Source organism: Rhinolophus ferrumequinum, chromosome 3 (assembly GCF_004115265.2).
Source record: "Rhinolophus ferrumequinum isolate MPI-CBG mRhiFer1 chromosome 3, mRhiFer1_v1.p, whole genome shotgun sequence".
Taxonomy (NCBI): domain Eukaryota; kingdom Metazoa; phylum Chordata; class Mammalia; order Chiroptera; family Rhinolophidae; genus Rhinolophus; species Rhinolophus ferrumequinum.
This window is the reverse complement of record NC_046286.1, coordinates 78,502,855-78,518,220: the sequence shown is the minus strand read 5'-3', so window position 1 is coordinate 78,518,220 and position 15,366 is coordinate 78,502,855. Positions and strand designations below refer to the sequence as shown.

Sequence of the window (15,366 nt, the reverse complement as noted above, 5' to 3'; positions counted from 1 at the left end):
TCCTACATCCCCCCACTCAAAAGCTCCCACTTCATTTGTATAATGCATTCTTTTTCAGTCCTTGTGGTTTCCTATAGGAGGAATATTCTCATGCTTCCACACTTCCGGATGCTGGCACATGCCTCTCCCATCCTGACTCCCTTGCCTGAGTAATGAGGATTCATTATTTTTAAGCACCTCAGATATCAACTTCTGCAGGAAGTCTTGCCTAATGACCTTCTTCCAATCTGGGCTAAGTTTTCATCCTGTGATTTTTAAGCAATATGCTCTTGACTTATCTGTACTCCCCCAACCCCTCAGCTCTTCAAAGACAGTCTTTATTCAGATGCCCAGTACTTGGCACATTGTAGGGGCCCAGTAAATATAAGCTGAAGTGAATGACATTTTCAAAATTAGTTTTTATTCTTGAGATATCAGCCTTTTAAAGTTTACAATTCAGTGATTTTGAATATTAGTCACAAGATCGTACAGCTATCACCACTGCCTTATTTTCATCACCCCAAAAAGAAACCCTGTGCCCATTAGCAGTCTTTCCCTATTCTCTCCTCACAGCCCTTTGCAGCCACTAATCTACGTTGTCTTTGTGGATTTGCCTATTGTGGAAATTTCATATAAATCGGTTATACAACATAGCCTTTGTATCTGACTTATTTTACTTAGCAATGTTTTTAAGGTTGTTTGTGGCAGCATATGTTAGTACTTCCTTCCTTTTCATGACTTATAGTCTAATATATGGACATACCACATTTTGTTTATCCATTCACCAGGTATTAGGCATTTGAATTGTTTCCATTTTTTGACTATTATGAATAATGCGGTTATGAACATTCATTTCAAGTTTTTTGTGTGAACATGTTTTCATTCCTCTTGGGTATATACCTAGGAGTGGAATTGCTGGGTCATGTGGTAACTTTGTTTAACTTTGAGGAATTGCCAAACTATTTTCCAAAGTGGCTGTGCCATTTTACATTCTTGCCAGCATTATTGAGAGTTCCAAATTTTCCATATCCTCACCAATACGTACTTGTTATAGCATTCTAGTGTATGCGAAGTGGTGGTATCTCATGGTGGTTTTAATTTGCATTTCCCTAATGACTGATTAGATGTTGCACATTATTTCAAGTGCTTATTGGCCATTTGTGTATCTTCTTTGGAGAAATGTCTACTCAAATCCTTTGCTCGTTTTTTACCTTATTTTTGTTTGTTTTTGCTGAGTTGCAAAATTCTTTATATATTATGGGTACTAGACTTATCAGATAAATCATTTGCGAAAAGGAGGTGAAAATATTTTAAGAAACAAGTATAATACTTACACATGCTACAACATGGATGAACTTTGAAAAGATTATGCTAAGTGAAAATGCCACATTTTGTATAATTCCATTTATTTGACATGTCCAGAATAAACAAATCCATACATATTGAAAGTAAGTTAGTGGTTGCCAGGGGTTTGGGGTTGAGGGGTGGTTCAAGAATGGAGAGTACCTATTTATGGATACAGGGTTTCTTTTTGGGATGATGAAAATGTTCTAGAATTAGATAGTGGTGATGGTTGCATAGTCTTATGAATGTACTCAAAACCATTAACTGTATAATTGAAAAAGGGTGAATTTTATGTTATGAGACTATTTCAATAAAGCTTTAAAATAAGTGTATTTTATTTTTTGAACTGTTCAAGTTTGTACCACTTTTGAAGATAGCTGGGAAATTTCCCATTGGCCAGGGTGCCAGGCCTTTGAGCACTTTAATCATTGATAAGAGAGGAGAAAATGGACTGTCTCTGCCATTTCTGCCTATTATTTTTATGTCAGTGGTGCTGCTATGCTTTACAAGTCCCCCTTTGCTTGCGTAAAATGTATACAGCCTGTTACTTTCAGATTTAATTTCAATTTTGTTTTCATAATTATGATAGAATCAATTATTAGATGATTTTTTTTAACCCCTATAATAATTTCATTTGGTTAAGATCAGGGGCCATTTTAAGATATAAGATATTTTCTTATAATCACATATTCAAAGAAAATTGTGTTTGAAGTTGGGTGGGATGGAGTTTTGTAGTTTTGATCATAATTAGAGTACCTTTCCAGAAGACTGACTTTTGTATTATAACAGTGACAATGAATTACGAGATTTAATGGGGGAACAAAAAAGAATACATTACAGATTTAATTTTCTTGCTATTAAGCACCCAATATTTAACATTCATTTTTTTTTACAATGCCTAACGTTTTAGTTTTAATGTGTGAAATTACAGTGAATATGTCTCAGTACTTTCTAACATTATCAGTGACACTTTGTATTAAAGAGTAAGGGATACCAAGTATAGAGAAAAGTAATTTTCCTTAAAAAATTGTATTTTGGGGGTGAATTATTGTTTATAACTAGATGAAACCAAATAAAAGTAACCCCTCTTTCTAGCTCGCTTGATTTTAAGTGCTTTCTCTACAGAATTAGAATTAATTCCATTGTGATGCTAGTTTTGATTCTTTGATTCTAATAGAGAATTCTCACAGTTAGAGAAGCAGTCTCCATTTTTCTGTTGTGCTTATGAACTTTCTTCCTCTACAGGTATTTTCTCCCCATCATCTCTCTGCCACACCCCTTCCCATCCTTCTGTATCCTGTCCTTTGCCTCCAAACTATACCTTGGAGAGTCTGTAAAATACCATTTGGTGATTTTGTTTTGTTTACAGTGTAAGCTGTCACCATGACTACTGAAGTAGGCTCTGTGTCGGAAGTGAAGAAGGAATCTGACCAGTTAGGGGCAGATGCCACCAAGGAGAAACCTAAAGAAGTCGCAGAAAATCAGCAGAATCAGTCATCTGATCCAGAGGAGGAAAAAGGTTCCCAGCCATCTCCTCCAGCTGATCACAAAAGTAGTCCACGCCGCCGGAAGAGAGAAAAGGATCCATCTGAGAGCAGGGGGATTTCTCGATTCATACCCCCGTGGCTTAAGAAGCAAAAGTCCTACACCTTAGTAGCGGCCAAAGATGGAGGGGATAAGAAAGAGCCTGCCCAAGCTGTTGTGGAAGAGCAGGTTTTAGATAAAGAGGAATCTCTTCCTGAAGAAGAAAGGCAGGCCAAGGGTGATGCTGAAGAAACAGATCAGAGAAAACAACAGGTAACTAAGGTTGATGCCAAGGAAGAGGAACCTTCAGTAACCAGTCCTGAGACACAGGTATGTTTGAGAAGTGATGGCCTAGAAAGGAAAGCTTGGTCGTGTAACTGCTTTACAAAAAGGATTTGTTTGCTTTGAATCATTTCCAGGTTTCTTGTACTTAGATACTACTTTGGCTTACTATATCTGGGATATGGGTATTGGAATGGTTTACCACAGTCGCCTTACTCTTTTAAAAATTTCCAAAATAATAAAGCAAAAAAAAAATCCACTATAAATGTACACCATAAAAAATTATATCTGTTCCTTTTTTATATATAGTTTTTATTTTTAATATATCTGTTCCTTTTAAGGTTAAACAGATACTCTCAAATACTGTCACCTCTCTTTTTAAACAGTGTGTACTTTTATACCTCTTTGATTTGATTTATTTAAGTGTTCAGCAAGTAGAAAGAAATAGATTTGTAAGTGTGTGCATTTTGGTTGCCTAATGAAGCCTATGTTTTGCCATGGAATGAGATAATGGGCAATTTTATTATTTGAAATGGTATTTAAATTGCAGTTGCTGGGATGTAATTTTTTTTACTCATTTAATGCTGAAATGACCAGATTGGCAAAATGAGAAAATTGGCAGTGGATTGAGGGAAGGAATATATATGGAAATACTTTCTAGAAAAAATGTGAAGTCTTTTAAAATCTTAGGCTAATAGTGTTTATAACCATCACCATTCTTACTAAGGATTTTCCTTTTAGTGCATTGTCTTCTGCAAATCGGTCAACATATGAACTTAATTTTTTCATCAACAGCCTGCTGAAGAAGTAAGGAAGGAGAGAGAGGAGGAGAAGGTAAAGGAAACACAGGAAGACAAATCAGAAGAAGCAGCCAAAAGAGAGACAAAGGAAGTACAGACCAATGAGCTAAAAGCAGAGAAGGCCTCTCAAAAAGCCATCAAGAAGACCAAAACTGTCCAGTGTAAAGTGACCCTCCTAGATGGCACTGAGTACAGCTGTGACCTGGAGGTGAGTCAGTGAGCTGATTAAAGAGCTATTTAATATATGAAATGAAAGCAGAAGTGTAGTCTGCCTTCATTTGTGGCAGGGCACAATATATTTTTCTGTTCCTACAAATTAGTTTGTCACAATTTTGCATTAAAAACAAACAACAAACAAACAAACATAAAAAACCAGAAACTGTAGAAGAGGGTCATTATTTCCATTCCAAAAACTAGTTCCTGTCCCTGAAGGGTAAGCACGGCTGGTGTTCTGCCAATCTGCACTGTTATGTGTATTGTCTGGTGTCTGTTCTGAATGGGCATTAAATAGTTTAAATATTATCTCTGACTATAAGATATTTCACTTGAGGAGAAATGATAGCTCTATGTTTACATTTCAGGGTCATAAAATTTCAGTAGTTTAACCCCAAGTGTTTTTATCCTGAGACAAATTTTTAATTAAAAAACACTCAGGATTTGCAAAACATATAATTCATTAGCACTGTCACTGATTGATACCAATGTAATTTTTTAAAGGCATCTAGCACCTTAGAGCTTTATGGTAATCAAAAGTTTGTTGCTTTTCATAGCTTACATCTCTTTATTTACATGACATATACTACTAGCTGACGTTTACTGTAGAACTGTGAAGAGCTTTGAATGGATTATCTCATGTAATAGTTATAAGAATCTATATGAAATAGGTATTATTATGGATCGTCCCAATATTACAATGGGGAATGGAGGCTTAGAGAGGCTAAGTTACTTGCTCCAAGTTTCATAGCTAGCTATTTGGTTGAGCCTGTATTCCAGCCCTGGTAGTTGGGCTCTGGAGGTCATGAACCTGACCAATGAGTTACTGAGATGAATGATGTATGGTCCTTGCCTTTATCTTTGTATTTGTATTTGTTATGTAGAACTTTTTTTTTTTAATTCATTTCACAATAATTGTTCTCATATTTCCAGTTGTTTCAGGAAAAAAGGTGACAAAAGAGGGTTAAAAATCCTTAAAGCTCTCAGAGAGAGAGAACGATACTGTGTCTCAGTTGTAGGGGAAGGGGACAATAGGAAAGCAACAGAATAGTGTTCTGAACTTGGTTCAGTTACATTGTATTTGAGCACATGTCCCTTGTTTTTTCCTACCCATCCTAGAAGTGAGGGAGTCTAGATTTTGAGAACCAACTTGATGATAACTTGTTACGGAACCTTGTCATTTATTTGCTTCACCCCTCTGGTCCAAACTGAGGCCCTGAAACTGACTTTATCGATAGAATATAGAGGATTATGTAGATAATCCAGAAGGCCCTTGTCATCTCTGATGTTCTTGATGTCACCAAGACTGAAAAATATGCCTTATGATTTAACTCTATTTTTGTTCTCTATCTTTTTTTTAAGTCGTGATAAATTTAAAAGTACAACAGTATAGAAATAGTGGAAGAGATAGTTTCATATTCACCTTAAAAATTTTAATCAGATGTTACCATTTTGCCATGTGTTTCAGCTATTTTTTTTTAAGGAATCAAAAAGACATTGCTAAAATCTCATTCCCATCTCTCCTCTCTTGCTCTCCTTGTGTCTTTTTATGATGTGTGAATCTACTTTATTCATTTTAACTGCTGTATAGTATTCTTTTGAGTGACTAAACCAGTGTATCCATTTCTCCTCTGAGGCACATTTTCTGTGTATTTTATAAGAATCAGTGCTTCAGTGAACATTATTGCACACGTTTCCTTGTTTCCTTGTTCAAGAGTTTCTTCAGGGTAGATAGGATGCAGTTTTGTTTCTTCAGTGTGCCAAAGGGATCTCCAAAGTGGTTGTGCCGTTTCAAATTCCATCCGGCAACCACTGTTTGATTTTTCCACATTGCCATAAGCACTTCTTGTTATCAGACATTAATTTTGACCAATCATTTGGATATGAAATACTGTCTCAATATTTCAATTTGCATTTATTTGATGACTGTCAACTTTCACTGTTATGTTGCAGGAACAGCCTCCAAATCTCCTGGACTTACAATAACAATGGTTTATTCCTTGTATGTGTTTCATGCCCTTAGTGGGTTACTATGGCTCTGCTTCTATATCTTCTTGAATTTTGGACCAATCTCAAAGTGTGTCTGCTACCTGGGACATGCTGTTCTCACAATAGAGGAAAAAGAGAACAGGCAAAACCTCACTATGGCTCTTAATTCATCTGCTTGGAAATGGTATATATCACTTTCATTGACATCTCATTGGCCAAGCAAGTCACGTGGTTAAGGCTGATAACAATGGGTGGGCAAGTGTGATCCTTTCAGAGGAAGATGGTGGTGTATAATTGAAAACATGGAAACAATACTACAATTTGCAAATCATGAGGTTGAGCATCTTTTTATAAGTTTTATATAGGATTGCTCTAGGATTTTTTAGAATAGATATTTTTTCTCAGATTAAGGATGTTCTTTTCCTAGTTTCTAAGAACAAAACTAGGAAAGTTTTATGAAAAGGTGGTGAAGACGTGAATCGGTATTGAATGTTACCAGAATTCTTTGGAAACCTGTTAGGACAGTGCCTTTAAAATTCTCTTGAGCTAGTGGCCTTTTTGTGGGAAAAGTAAGGTTGGAAGGGTTTTTTTTTGAATAATTTATTCAATTTCCTTATAGTCTGTTTATATTTTTTCTTGAGTCAGTTTTAGTAATTCATATTTTTAGTGGAAACTGTCCGTTTAAACTAATTTAGAAAATCTTATTGGCATGAAGGTTTTCGTATTATTCTCATCTTGTATATTTGATTTTGATTTCTTTTTCATTTCTAGTGTGTTTTTTTTTACCTTTTCTTCTTGATCATTCTTGCTGTAGTTACCATTTTAATTTTTTTTTTCTGCGAAACAACTTGGTTTTGTTTATATTCCATTTTGCAATATATTGTTCCCTTTTGCTCTTTGTTTTTCTTTGGGATTTCTCTATTATTTTTCCAATTTCTTGAGTTGAATATTCAATATACAGAGGGTGCCAAAAAATGTATACACATTTTAAGAAAGGAAAACTGTATTAAAATTGTAATACTCAATGTACCGATAACAAAAGATGAATACAAGTATGTTTGACTTCTGCAGTTACAAGGGGTGCTCAAAGTGGTTACGATCAGCGTCCAGGCACTTCTGATTACGGCGAACTACTGCTTGACCAAAGTGTCCATTTATATACATTTTTTTGGCACCCCCGATATATATATATTTTCATGGCTGTAATTAACCTTCAAGTGACTCTGGTTGATAGTACAAGTTTTTAAATATAGTGCTTTCTTTGCTATTTAGTTCTTAATATTTTCTCATCCCATTATGGGTCATTTGTGACCGCTGAAGTTTTTGTAAATGTGTTTTTAAATTTCCAGAGTGTGTGCATGTCTTGTGGGAAGCTGACATTTTTCTTGTGTTCAGTTTCCTGTTTTATTACATTGTGATCAGAATGCGGTTTAAATAAGAGAGTCTATCGTATTTGTTAAGACTTACTTTGCAGTCTACCGTGTTTCCCCCAAAATAAGACCTAGCCGGACAATCAGCTCTAATGAGTCTCTTGGAGCAAAAATTAGTGTAAGACCCTGTTTTATTTTAATATAAGACCTGGTATACTATACTATACTATACTATACTATACTATACTATACTATACTAATATAATAATATAATACTGGGTCTTATATTAATTTTTGCTGCAAAAGACGCTTTGTCTGGCTAGGTCTTATTTGCAGGGAAACAGCGTAATATACAGTCAATAGAGTTCTTTTGAGATTGGGAAAGCGTGTTATCCTTTAATTGTTGGCACAGGTTTTTAGATTTGTCCTCTTGATCAGACTTATTAATTATGTGGGACATGTTGTCTATACCTCTATTTATTGTTTAACTGCTTATTAGTTATGTTAAAAATTATGGTGGTTGACTTGAGAACTTCTCATTGTTTTTTTGTAAGTTTATGCTTTATAAAATATGAGTCTGGATTACTAGATGCATGTAGGTGCAGAATTATGTATTCTTGGGTTTTCCCCCCTTTTTATCCTCACATGGTACCTTAGAATTTATTTTATGTGATATTAATATTACCATACTAGCTTTATTTTGGTTAGGATTTGTCAAGACTTCCAGTCTTTGTCTCTTCTATTTCTTTACTTTTAAACGTTGTATCCTTTTGTCTTTGAGGGGACATGTTTTTTAATCCTATTTGAGAATTGTCTTTTCACTGGTGAATTTAGGCCATTTATTTCATCTGCTTACTGATATATGGGGCTGTATTTTGCCATCCAATTTGGGGTTGTCTGTTATTTTTCTTGGTTTACTTGAATTTATTTTCTGACATCTTTTTTTTGCTTTTATTCCCTTAGATCTTTCAGTGTTTTATAGACATACTTGACTTAATAAAGGCTAATGTTAATGACGCATAGCTCTGTCTTTCCCCCATCTTGTTGAGCACTCATTTATTGTATGTTTGATCTCATTTTGGAATGGTACAAAACAAAGTGATTTCTTATCTGTATGACTTGTTCCTCTCCTGTAATTCTGCTTACTGAGGGGAAATCAAGTCATTTTGTTACTTGAAACACAACTGAGAAATTATCCAAAGTTAAAAGCAGCAGTCGAGTCCTTTAATTCACAAAGACTTAAATTGGTTGGGGAAGCATAGGAGTCTCTATTTTAATGACTGTATTAATTTACAGACAGATTGTCTTTTTAGCTAATAAATGATTACTTAATAAACCATGAGATAATGAATTTTTTAGTACAGTAGATAAATTTGAAATAAGCTTGTAGCATATAAGTGTTGAATAAACTTTTTTTTTCTATCAGTTACAAAGCTTTGGAGTAGTAGTGATGTGATCCCACAGCAGATTTTATGTTCCAACAATTCACTGGAATTTTAGGCAGTGGCTTTATATCTGACCATAGGCCGTAATCCATCAGTGTCATAATAGTTGTTATAACAGTTATAACAAACGTTGTGTTCTCTTGGTTGATGAATTTCTCTTTTAACCAATTGTCCGTCCCACTTACGTTCTTTGATTGCTTGCTTAGTCTCATTAGCATGGGTCTGATACTCACCCGATCTGCTGTTATTTCCTCTTCAGGAGCAGAGCTCAAAAGACAGTCTTCACGTGGTTTGAGTGTGCTCCTGTTTCCTAATTCCCGCACTGACATTAGACAGATTGGATGATATGCTGATGCTGCTTATCTATAGTTCTGTATTTCTATACCGGAAACTGGTGTCTGAGGACTATTTGGGGGAAGTATGTTGTGGGAAACTAGCTATTTATGAACTTGCAAGCACTCAAGGAAGACGAATGCAACGTGGGGAATAAATACTTCTACTTTATTTGGTTTTGGAGATTAGGTTTGTTTCTATCTGTCTACTGTCATTAAAGATAGTATATCTATCATGGACTTTTAGATGCCTATAGTTATTGTTTATGTCTTTTCTTTCTGTATGTACATGTGTCCGATTTTCCGTTAGACTTTTCCATTAGAGCATACCCACTGAAGAGGGTCTAATCGTCTTCAGGTAGGACACCTACAACAGTAGAGGGAAACATGGCCTGTGCAGGAGGTCTTCAGGAATTGATAGGGGCCTTATAGAGTAGGATGAGGTTCTAGAAAGCCTGAAATGCCAGATTAAAACTGATCCATAGAGCAAACAGGTTGGGGAGAAATGCACCATAGGTTGTAAAGTCATTGGTATACAAGACCTAACAGGGTCAAGAATACTATTTAGATTTTAGAGAATGGTAGATAGCTATGTGGCTACGGTAATTTAAGGGGGACATTTTTATTCTCACTACATGAGTTAAGATGCAAATCAGTGGTCTTTATAGATAAGATTTTATCAATGTTATGAGAGCATTGGGAAAGTTAGGCAGTTTCTTGTTTGTGTTACCTGTCAGTACCTTTGGTTAATAAAAGCACCCCATTTAAATAATTTTATGTAAATGTTACTGTATTAACTGAATAACTTTTTTTTTTTAAACGAAGAAACATAATTCTTGGGAGTATATTTGTTCGGTGTCCTAACATCATCTCTGCTTCTCAGATTGCTTCCTTAAAATAGATAGATCTCCATATATCCATCTGTATCCCTCTTCTTCCCGTACCCTCTACTTGTAGTGGCTTTTTCTACATCCTTCCTCCTTCAGGCTGTCTGAGCCTTTTCTTTCTCAAACCTCAGGGATTAAATGAAGAAGACTGCTGAGGGAAGTAAGGCAGCACTGTTTACAAAAACTAGTTGTCTTTGAAGTTTATGTTCTTTGGAGGAAAAGAGATTATATGTTAATATTAAGTGGATAAAATGCCTCACACACAATATTTAAGAGCATAAATATTGGATAAGTGCCTTTTTAGAGAATGATTTTAGTTAAGTTAAAAAAAAAACAGATATGGCTTGACTTTAATGTTATTTTTGGCTTACGTAACAATAGGCTTATTGCTAAACCATGCATAAATTTTGATGCAAGGCCTAGTCTGTCTTTGTGCATTTATTCCAAATCTTTGTGTGAAGTATTTTTTCATTGTAGTTAGTGAAAACTACAGTTTATATTTTATACTAATTTATCATCAATTGACACTAAACTGAGATTTCACACTTTTTGAACAAGAAAAACTGAGGATTCTGATTTTTTAATGAAGAAACTTGATAGTTTCTATTCTTTCATATGTCTATTTTTATCTCACTGAGATACTTAATGTATGTGACAAGCTCCTTTGGTACTGGAATTTAATTACAAGAAATTTTAGGGAGTCTTCTAGACTCTGCATGCATGCTCCAGACTCAGCTGTAGAACTCTTGTTCTGCTGCTGAAGTCATTTACACACTTGGTGAATTAAAACAGTGGGGCGCTTTCCTCTAAGGAAACATCCAGTAAGGTTTACTAGAAGCCATGGATATAAAGTCAGGACATCCATGTTTACTTTTCTTTTGACTCTTTGGATGTCTTGGGGAAGTCGCTTCCTCTTTTTTTTTTTCTTCCATCCTCAGACTGCAAAGTAAGAATGGAAGTATTTGCTTCCTCTGTTTCTAGGATTGAGCTGGTTTGACTACAGCTGATAAATATATATATAAAGTCTGAAAATAAATGTGAAAGTTCCTGCAAGACTTTGGAAGCATGAGTGATGATGCAGTCTGAGTTAGAGTTGCTCACATTTTCCTTTGGCATCTGAAACTTGTTCCCACGTGTTGATTTTGTCTGAGAACTGAGGGCATTGTTCCTGCCCACACAGGAATATCAGTACCATTTTTGTTAGTGTTATGAATAAGGTCATCAGAATGTAGGCTCTCTTTATCAGTGTGATGATAAAAGTATTTATCAGAAAGTAGAATGCGTCAAGGTCTTCTTGCCTTTCTTGTGTAGTGTACTGGCCTCAGAAATCCAATTTTACATCATTAGTTTTGACTGTTTTATTTACTGACTTAATTGCTTATGTCTGCTTTTATCCCCCAGGGTTGTTCTTTCAGATTTCTAGTAGTGACTTCTACCAGGTTTACTAGTTAAATTGTTTTAACTACCTACATAGGTGTGGCGGTTCTGGTAACTATGGCGCTTTGTAAACTCCCGTAAAGTCATGTTAGATATAAATATGGTTTAGGAACTGGGAACAATTTATTGGCATAGGTTACGTGCAATTTAAAATGCCAGTGACATAGGTCTAGATGGAATGTCTCTGCCTAGCTGTCCCTCTTTCATCCCTTTAGCTTAAAAAGGGATTTAAGGTGATAATTCTATCCAATTAGTTAATTTTTATTTACTAAGTGGGAAAAGGCTGTCAGGCCACGTGAGTGGTCACATACTTTGGTCCAGCTTGAAGAACAGGAGAGGGTCCCAAGAGAAGTCATTCTTTGGCTGGGCATGCAGGACTCTTAGGTATGAGCTCAGACTGTCTTTTGCTCAGACAGGGGAAGACTCAGAATTCCTACTGGATTCTGAGTCTTCCCCTGTCAGCCAAATGGGTCTTCCCGGTAGGCACATTCTGAGTTGTCGTCTTTCCTTCAAGTTTCTGATCAGACCATTTCCACGTTTTTATATCCCCAGCCATACGATTACTTCGTATCCTTTAGTGTGCAACGCAAATGCAGCTTCCAGAAGGCTTTTTCTTCCACTGAACTTGTTTGAACCATAAATTTGGCAATCAATCACGCACTGTGAAAGAATCTTTTGTATTATTGTGTTGAACAACTGCTAACGTCTTGTATCGTTGTTTAATTTTTTTTCTCGTACTTGTATTATTTCTTCAGTTAGTTCCTTTAGAAAAAGAACTCTGTGAGCACTGGGCATTAACTTTGCCTCTAGCACTACTCCTGGAAAGTAATTGTTGATTAATTTCTCTCTACTTTTTTGTACATGTATAAAATTTTTATCCTTCTTATCTAAATGATTGAATTTGCTTACTTACGTGTATGTTCTCAATTCTTCTCTTTGTCCTCTTCAACTAGGAAAGAAAGATTTGGGTGTATGTATGTATGTGATTCACTTCCCTCTCCAACTCTCCACAATTGCTACTTCTGTCCACCACTGCCCTGCTTTTTAAATACTTGGGAACAGCAGGCTAACTTGTTGTACAAACACTTTTCGGCCTTAAATAAATGAAAATAACTTATTAAATTTCTATAAAAGGCTATGAAATTGCTGGGCATGAAAGCAATGCAAAGGTGGATAAGATTTGGTCTTGGCCCTAGAGCAGTGCACAACCTAGAGGGAAATGCAGACTCCTAGAGCCTAAGAGTTCTTTCCCTTAAATGAGACTCTCTGGTCCCATTGCTTGCTGGATGGTGTAGGCTGGGCTTGGAGAGGAGAATATAATTAATGCCTATTCCCTGCCTCTTTTTCTCTAATGTCTTTTCCTCTCTTCAGCAAACTAAAGAATGATATGTGGTTTTTCTTTCTCAGCTGTCAAGAATTCGACTACATACTTTCCCTTCTCCATCTTCCCTACTTTTGGGGACTCCCTTTGTTGCTTTGCATCAGTGGTGTTTAGAAAGCATTAAACTTGACACTTGAAAGTAACTTCTCACTATGAGTAACCATCCTGACATAACTTTGAAGGCACCATCCATCTCTTCCTGGCCCTTCTCACATGTGCTGCCAGGCAAGCTAACTCCTTGGTAATTTACCACTTACTAACTTTTTACTCTAATCTGAGGGTGGTAGTATAATAGGTACTGGATCTTTGACTTATGTTTTCTCTTTTGGCATGAAAATTATATGATGGTAGGGTAAGATTAGAAATGGTGGGAAAAGGAAAGGTCATATTTAGAATAATTTGTACTTTTAAAATCTGTTAAGGCACATTTTTCTCACTCTCTAAAATATAATTTTTTAACTTCTTGTCAGAGTTCATAAAATGAAGAGAGATAATCTTATTTCTCTCTCCAACGAAAACTATCAGTATCTTTTGTTAAATTTGTTCCACTCAGAAACCCTTTGTTTCCATTAGTATTTTATTTCAGTCTCTTTTCCCTATTATCGTCCTCTTTTTTCCTGAGCAAATTAAAGATGTTACTGACAGTTTTTATTTCTCAACTGTTAGGAAATTTTGCCAAATAATACTCTCCCCCCGATCCTATCTTTCTATTTTCCTCCCCTCCCCTAAGATTCCTCTGGAGATGTTTGTAGGGACTTAATGAGGGTAGAGTTTGAGAATCTTGCCTCTACCTGTGAGTGTTATTTATTTTACTGAAGCTGGAGCTGGGGCCATTCTTTGTACGGCAGGATGCATACTTTGTGACCTAGTAGAACCATGGACAGAATTCATCATTCATATTTATAGAACTGTAATATAATACGCTAACATTTGGATTTTAAAAGGATTATAATTGAATAAAATATGATCTATTAGAAGCACTGGATTACGCAGAAAAAATTTTGTCATGCAAGATGGCTAAATGATGAAAGAAATACTGATAATGATCTTTCAGATGGTTACTTTTATATTTGTTTAATTACGTGCTGCTGCAGCAGAGTTAACACATCAATTCTGTTACAAAAGTTATGATTAGGAATGTTTCTTACATTTTATTTTTAACTCATATTCTGGAGAGGCATCCCAAGATGCCTCCATACTAGTACCAATTTCTCAAAGCATACCTTGTAACTGTGTGCTTTATTTGTGGAATATGCCATTTTACCTGTTTTGAGGTTGAGTCTGATTTTATGCATCATCCAGTTATTTACATAGAATACTTAATCTGAGTATCATAATATTTGTTATATTCATTGATCTCTTTCCATATTTCTTTCAGCAACAATTTAAAGACACTCGAATAGGAATGCTGTGCTAAGCTATTTTTCTATAGCACAGAAAGCCTGTATGAATCAAATGTCAAAATTCATTCTAGGCAAATAGTTTACAGAGAATGTGCTAACCCACAGAAGTTTTCTGCTTATCGTTTTTGAAATAAGTTTTAATGGAAATGGTATTTAGCAATTTTTAATAAAAATACTAGAAAAATTGGTCTGTTTATATGGCTAGATATTTGATACCGACCTCTTTATCTAACAGTTTTAGTCACTCTTCTGTCTTTTAAAAGATATATACTTTTTCATAGATTTTAAAAGAGTTATACTTTATGATAAATTTATGCCAAGTCTGGCTATTCAGAGTAAATAATGGGAAAAGTTGGACAAAAAGAAGTTGGATTTTCGTTGCTTAAGAATTATTTTAATGACTCAATTGTTGATATCCCTTAGTGACAGTATATCATTTTAAAGTAAAATAGGAAGTTAAGGAAGTCATATTTGCACAGTATTTTACAAATTTGGTCTCAAGATATTATTCATTTAAATATACCTTGTGTGTTTGAAAATAATTTTTGTCCCCTAAGATCAATTTGGTTCCTACCTTTGCTGAGAAGATAAAAAGAGAGTGTGAGGTTTTATTTTTCCTCTGAAGCTGCTTATCAATTTTTCTTTCAAAGATAAATCTTACAATATTAAATAAGAATATGAATGTAATTGGTAAGTACTGTTTATGGTTTAGATCAGGGGTGTCCAAACTATGGCCCGCGGGCCAACTGTGGCCCGCGATCCATTTTTTATTGGCCTGCAGCAAATTCCAAAAATATATTTAGTTTACTTAAATAAACCAGGTGAGGCAATACGTACTTCACCTCGAGTGAGTGGCCCGGCTGTTTGTGTATTTTACCGCTTATGGCCCTTGGTGAAAAACGTTGAAAAAAGTTTGGACACCCCTGATTTAGATAAAGAACATGAAAGTGACAAAGTGCCTCATTACTATGGGGTAAGTA

The 15,366-nt window shown here is 35.4% G+C and overlaps 1 protein-coding gene across 14 annotated transcripts in view; it reads left to right on the top strand.

Moving 5' to 3' along the window:
• Positions 1-15,366, top strand: part of EPB41L2 (erythrocyte membrane protein band 4.1 like 2) — a 206,024-nt gene that overhangs the window by 94,573 nt on the left and 96,085 nt on the right. For all 14 annotated transcript variants that reach the window (XM_033098375.1, XM_033098315.1, XM_033098385.1 and 11 more), the window contains exons 2-3: positions 2,693-3,177; positions 3,925-4,137. In XM_033098375.1, the coding sequence (XP_032954266.1) occupies positions 2,707-3,177; positions 3,925-4,137 (684 nt within the window). In that variant the 5' untranslated portion in view covers positions 2,693-2,706. The remainder of the gene's footprint in view (positions 1-2,692; positions 3,178-3,924; positions 4,138-15,366) is intronic.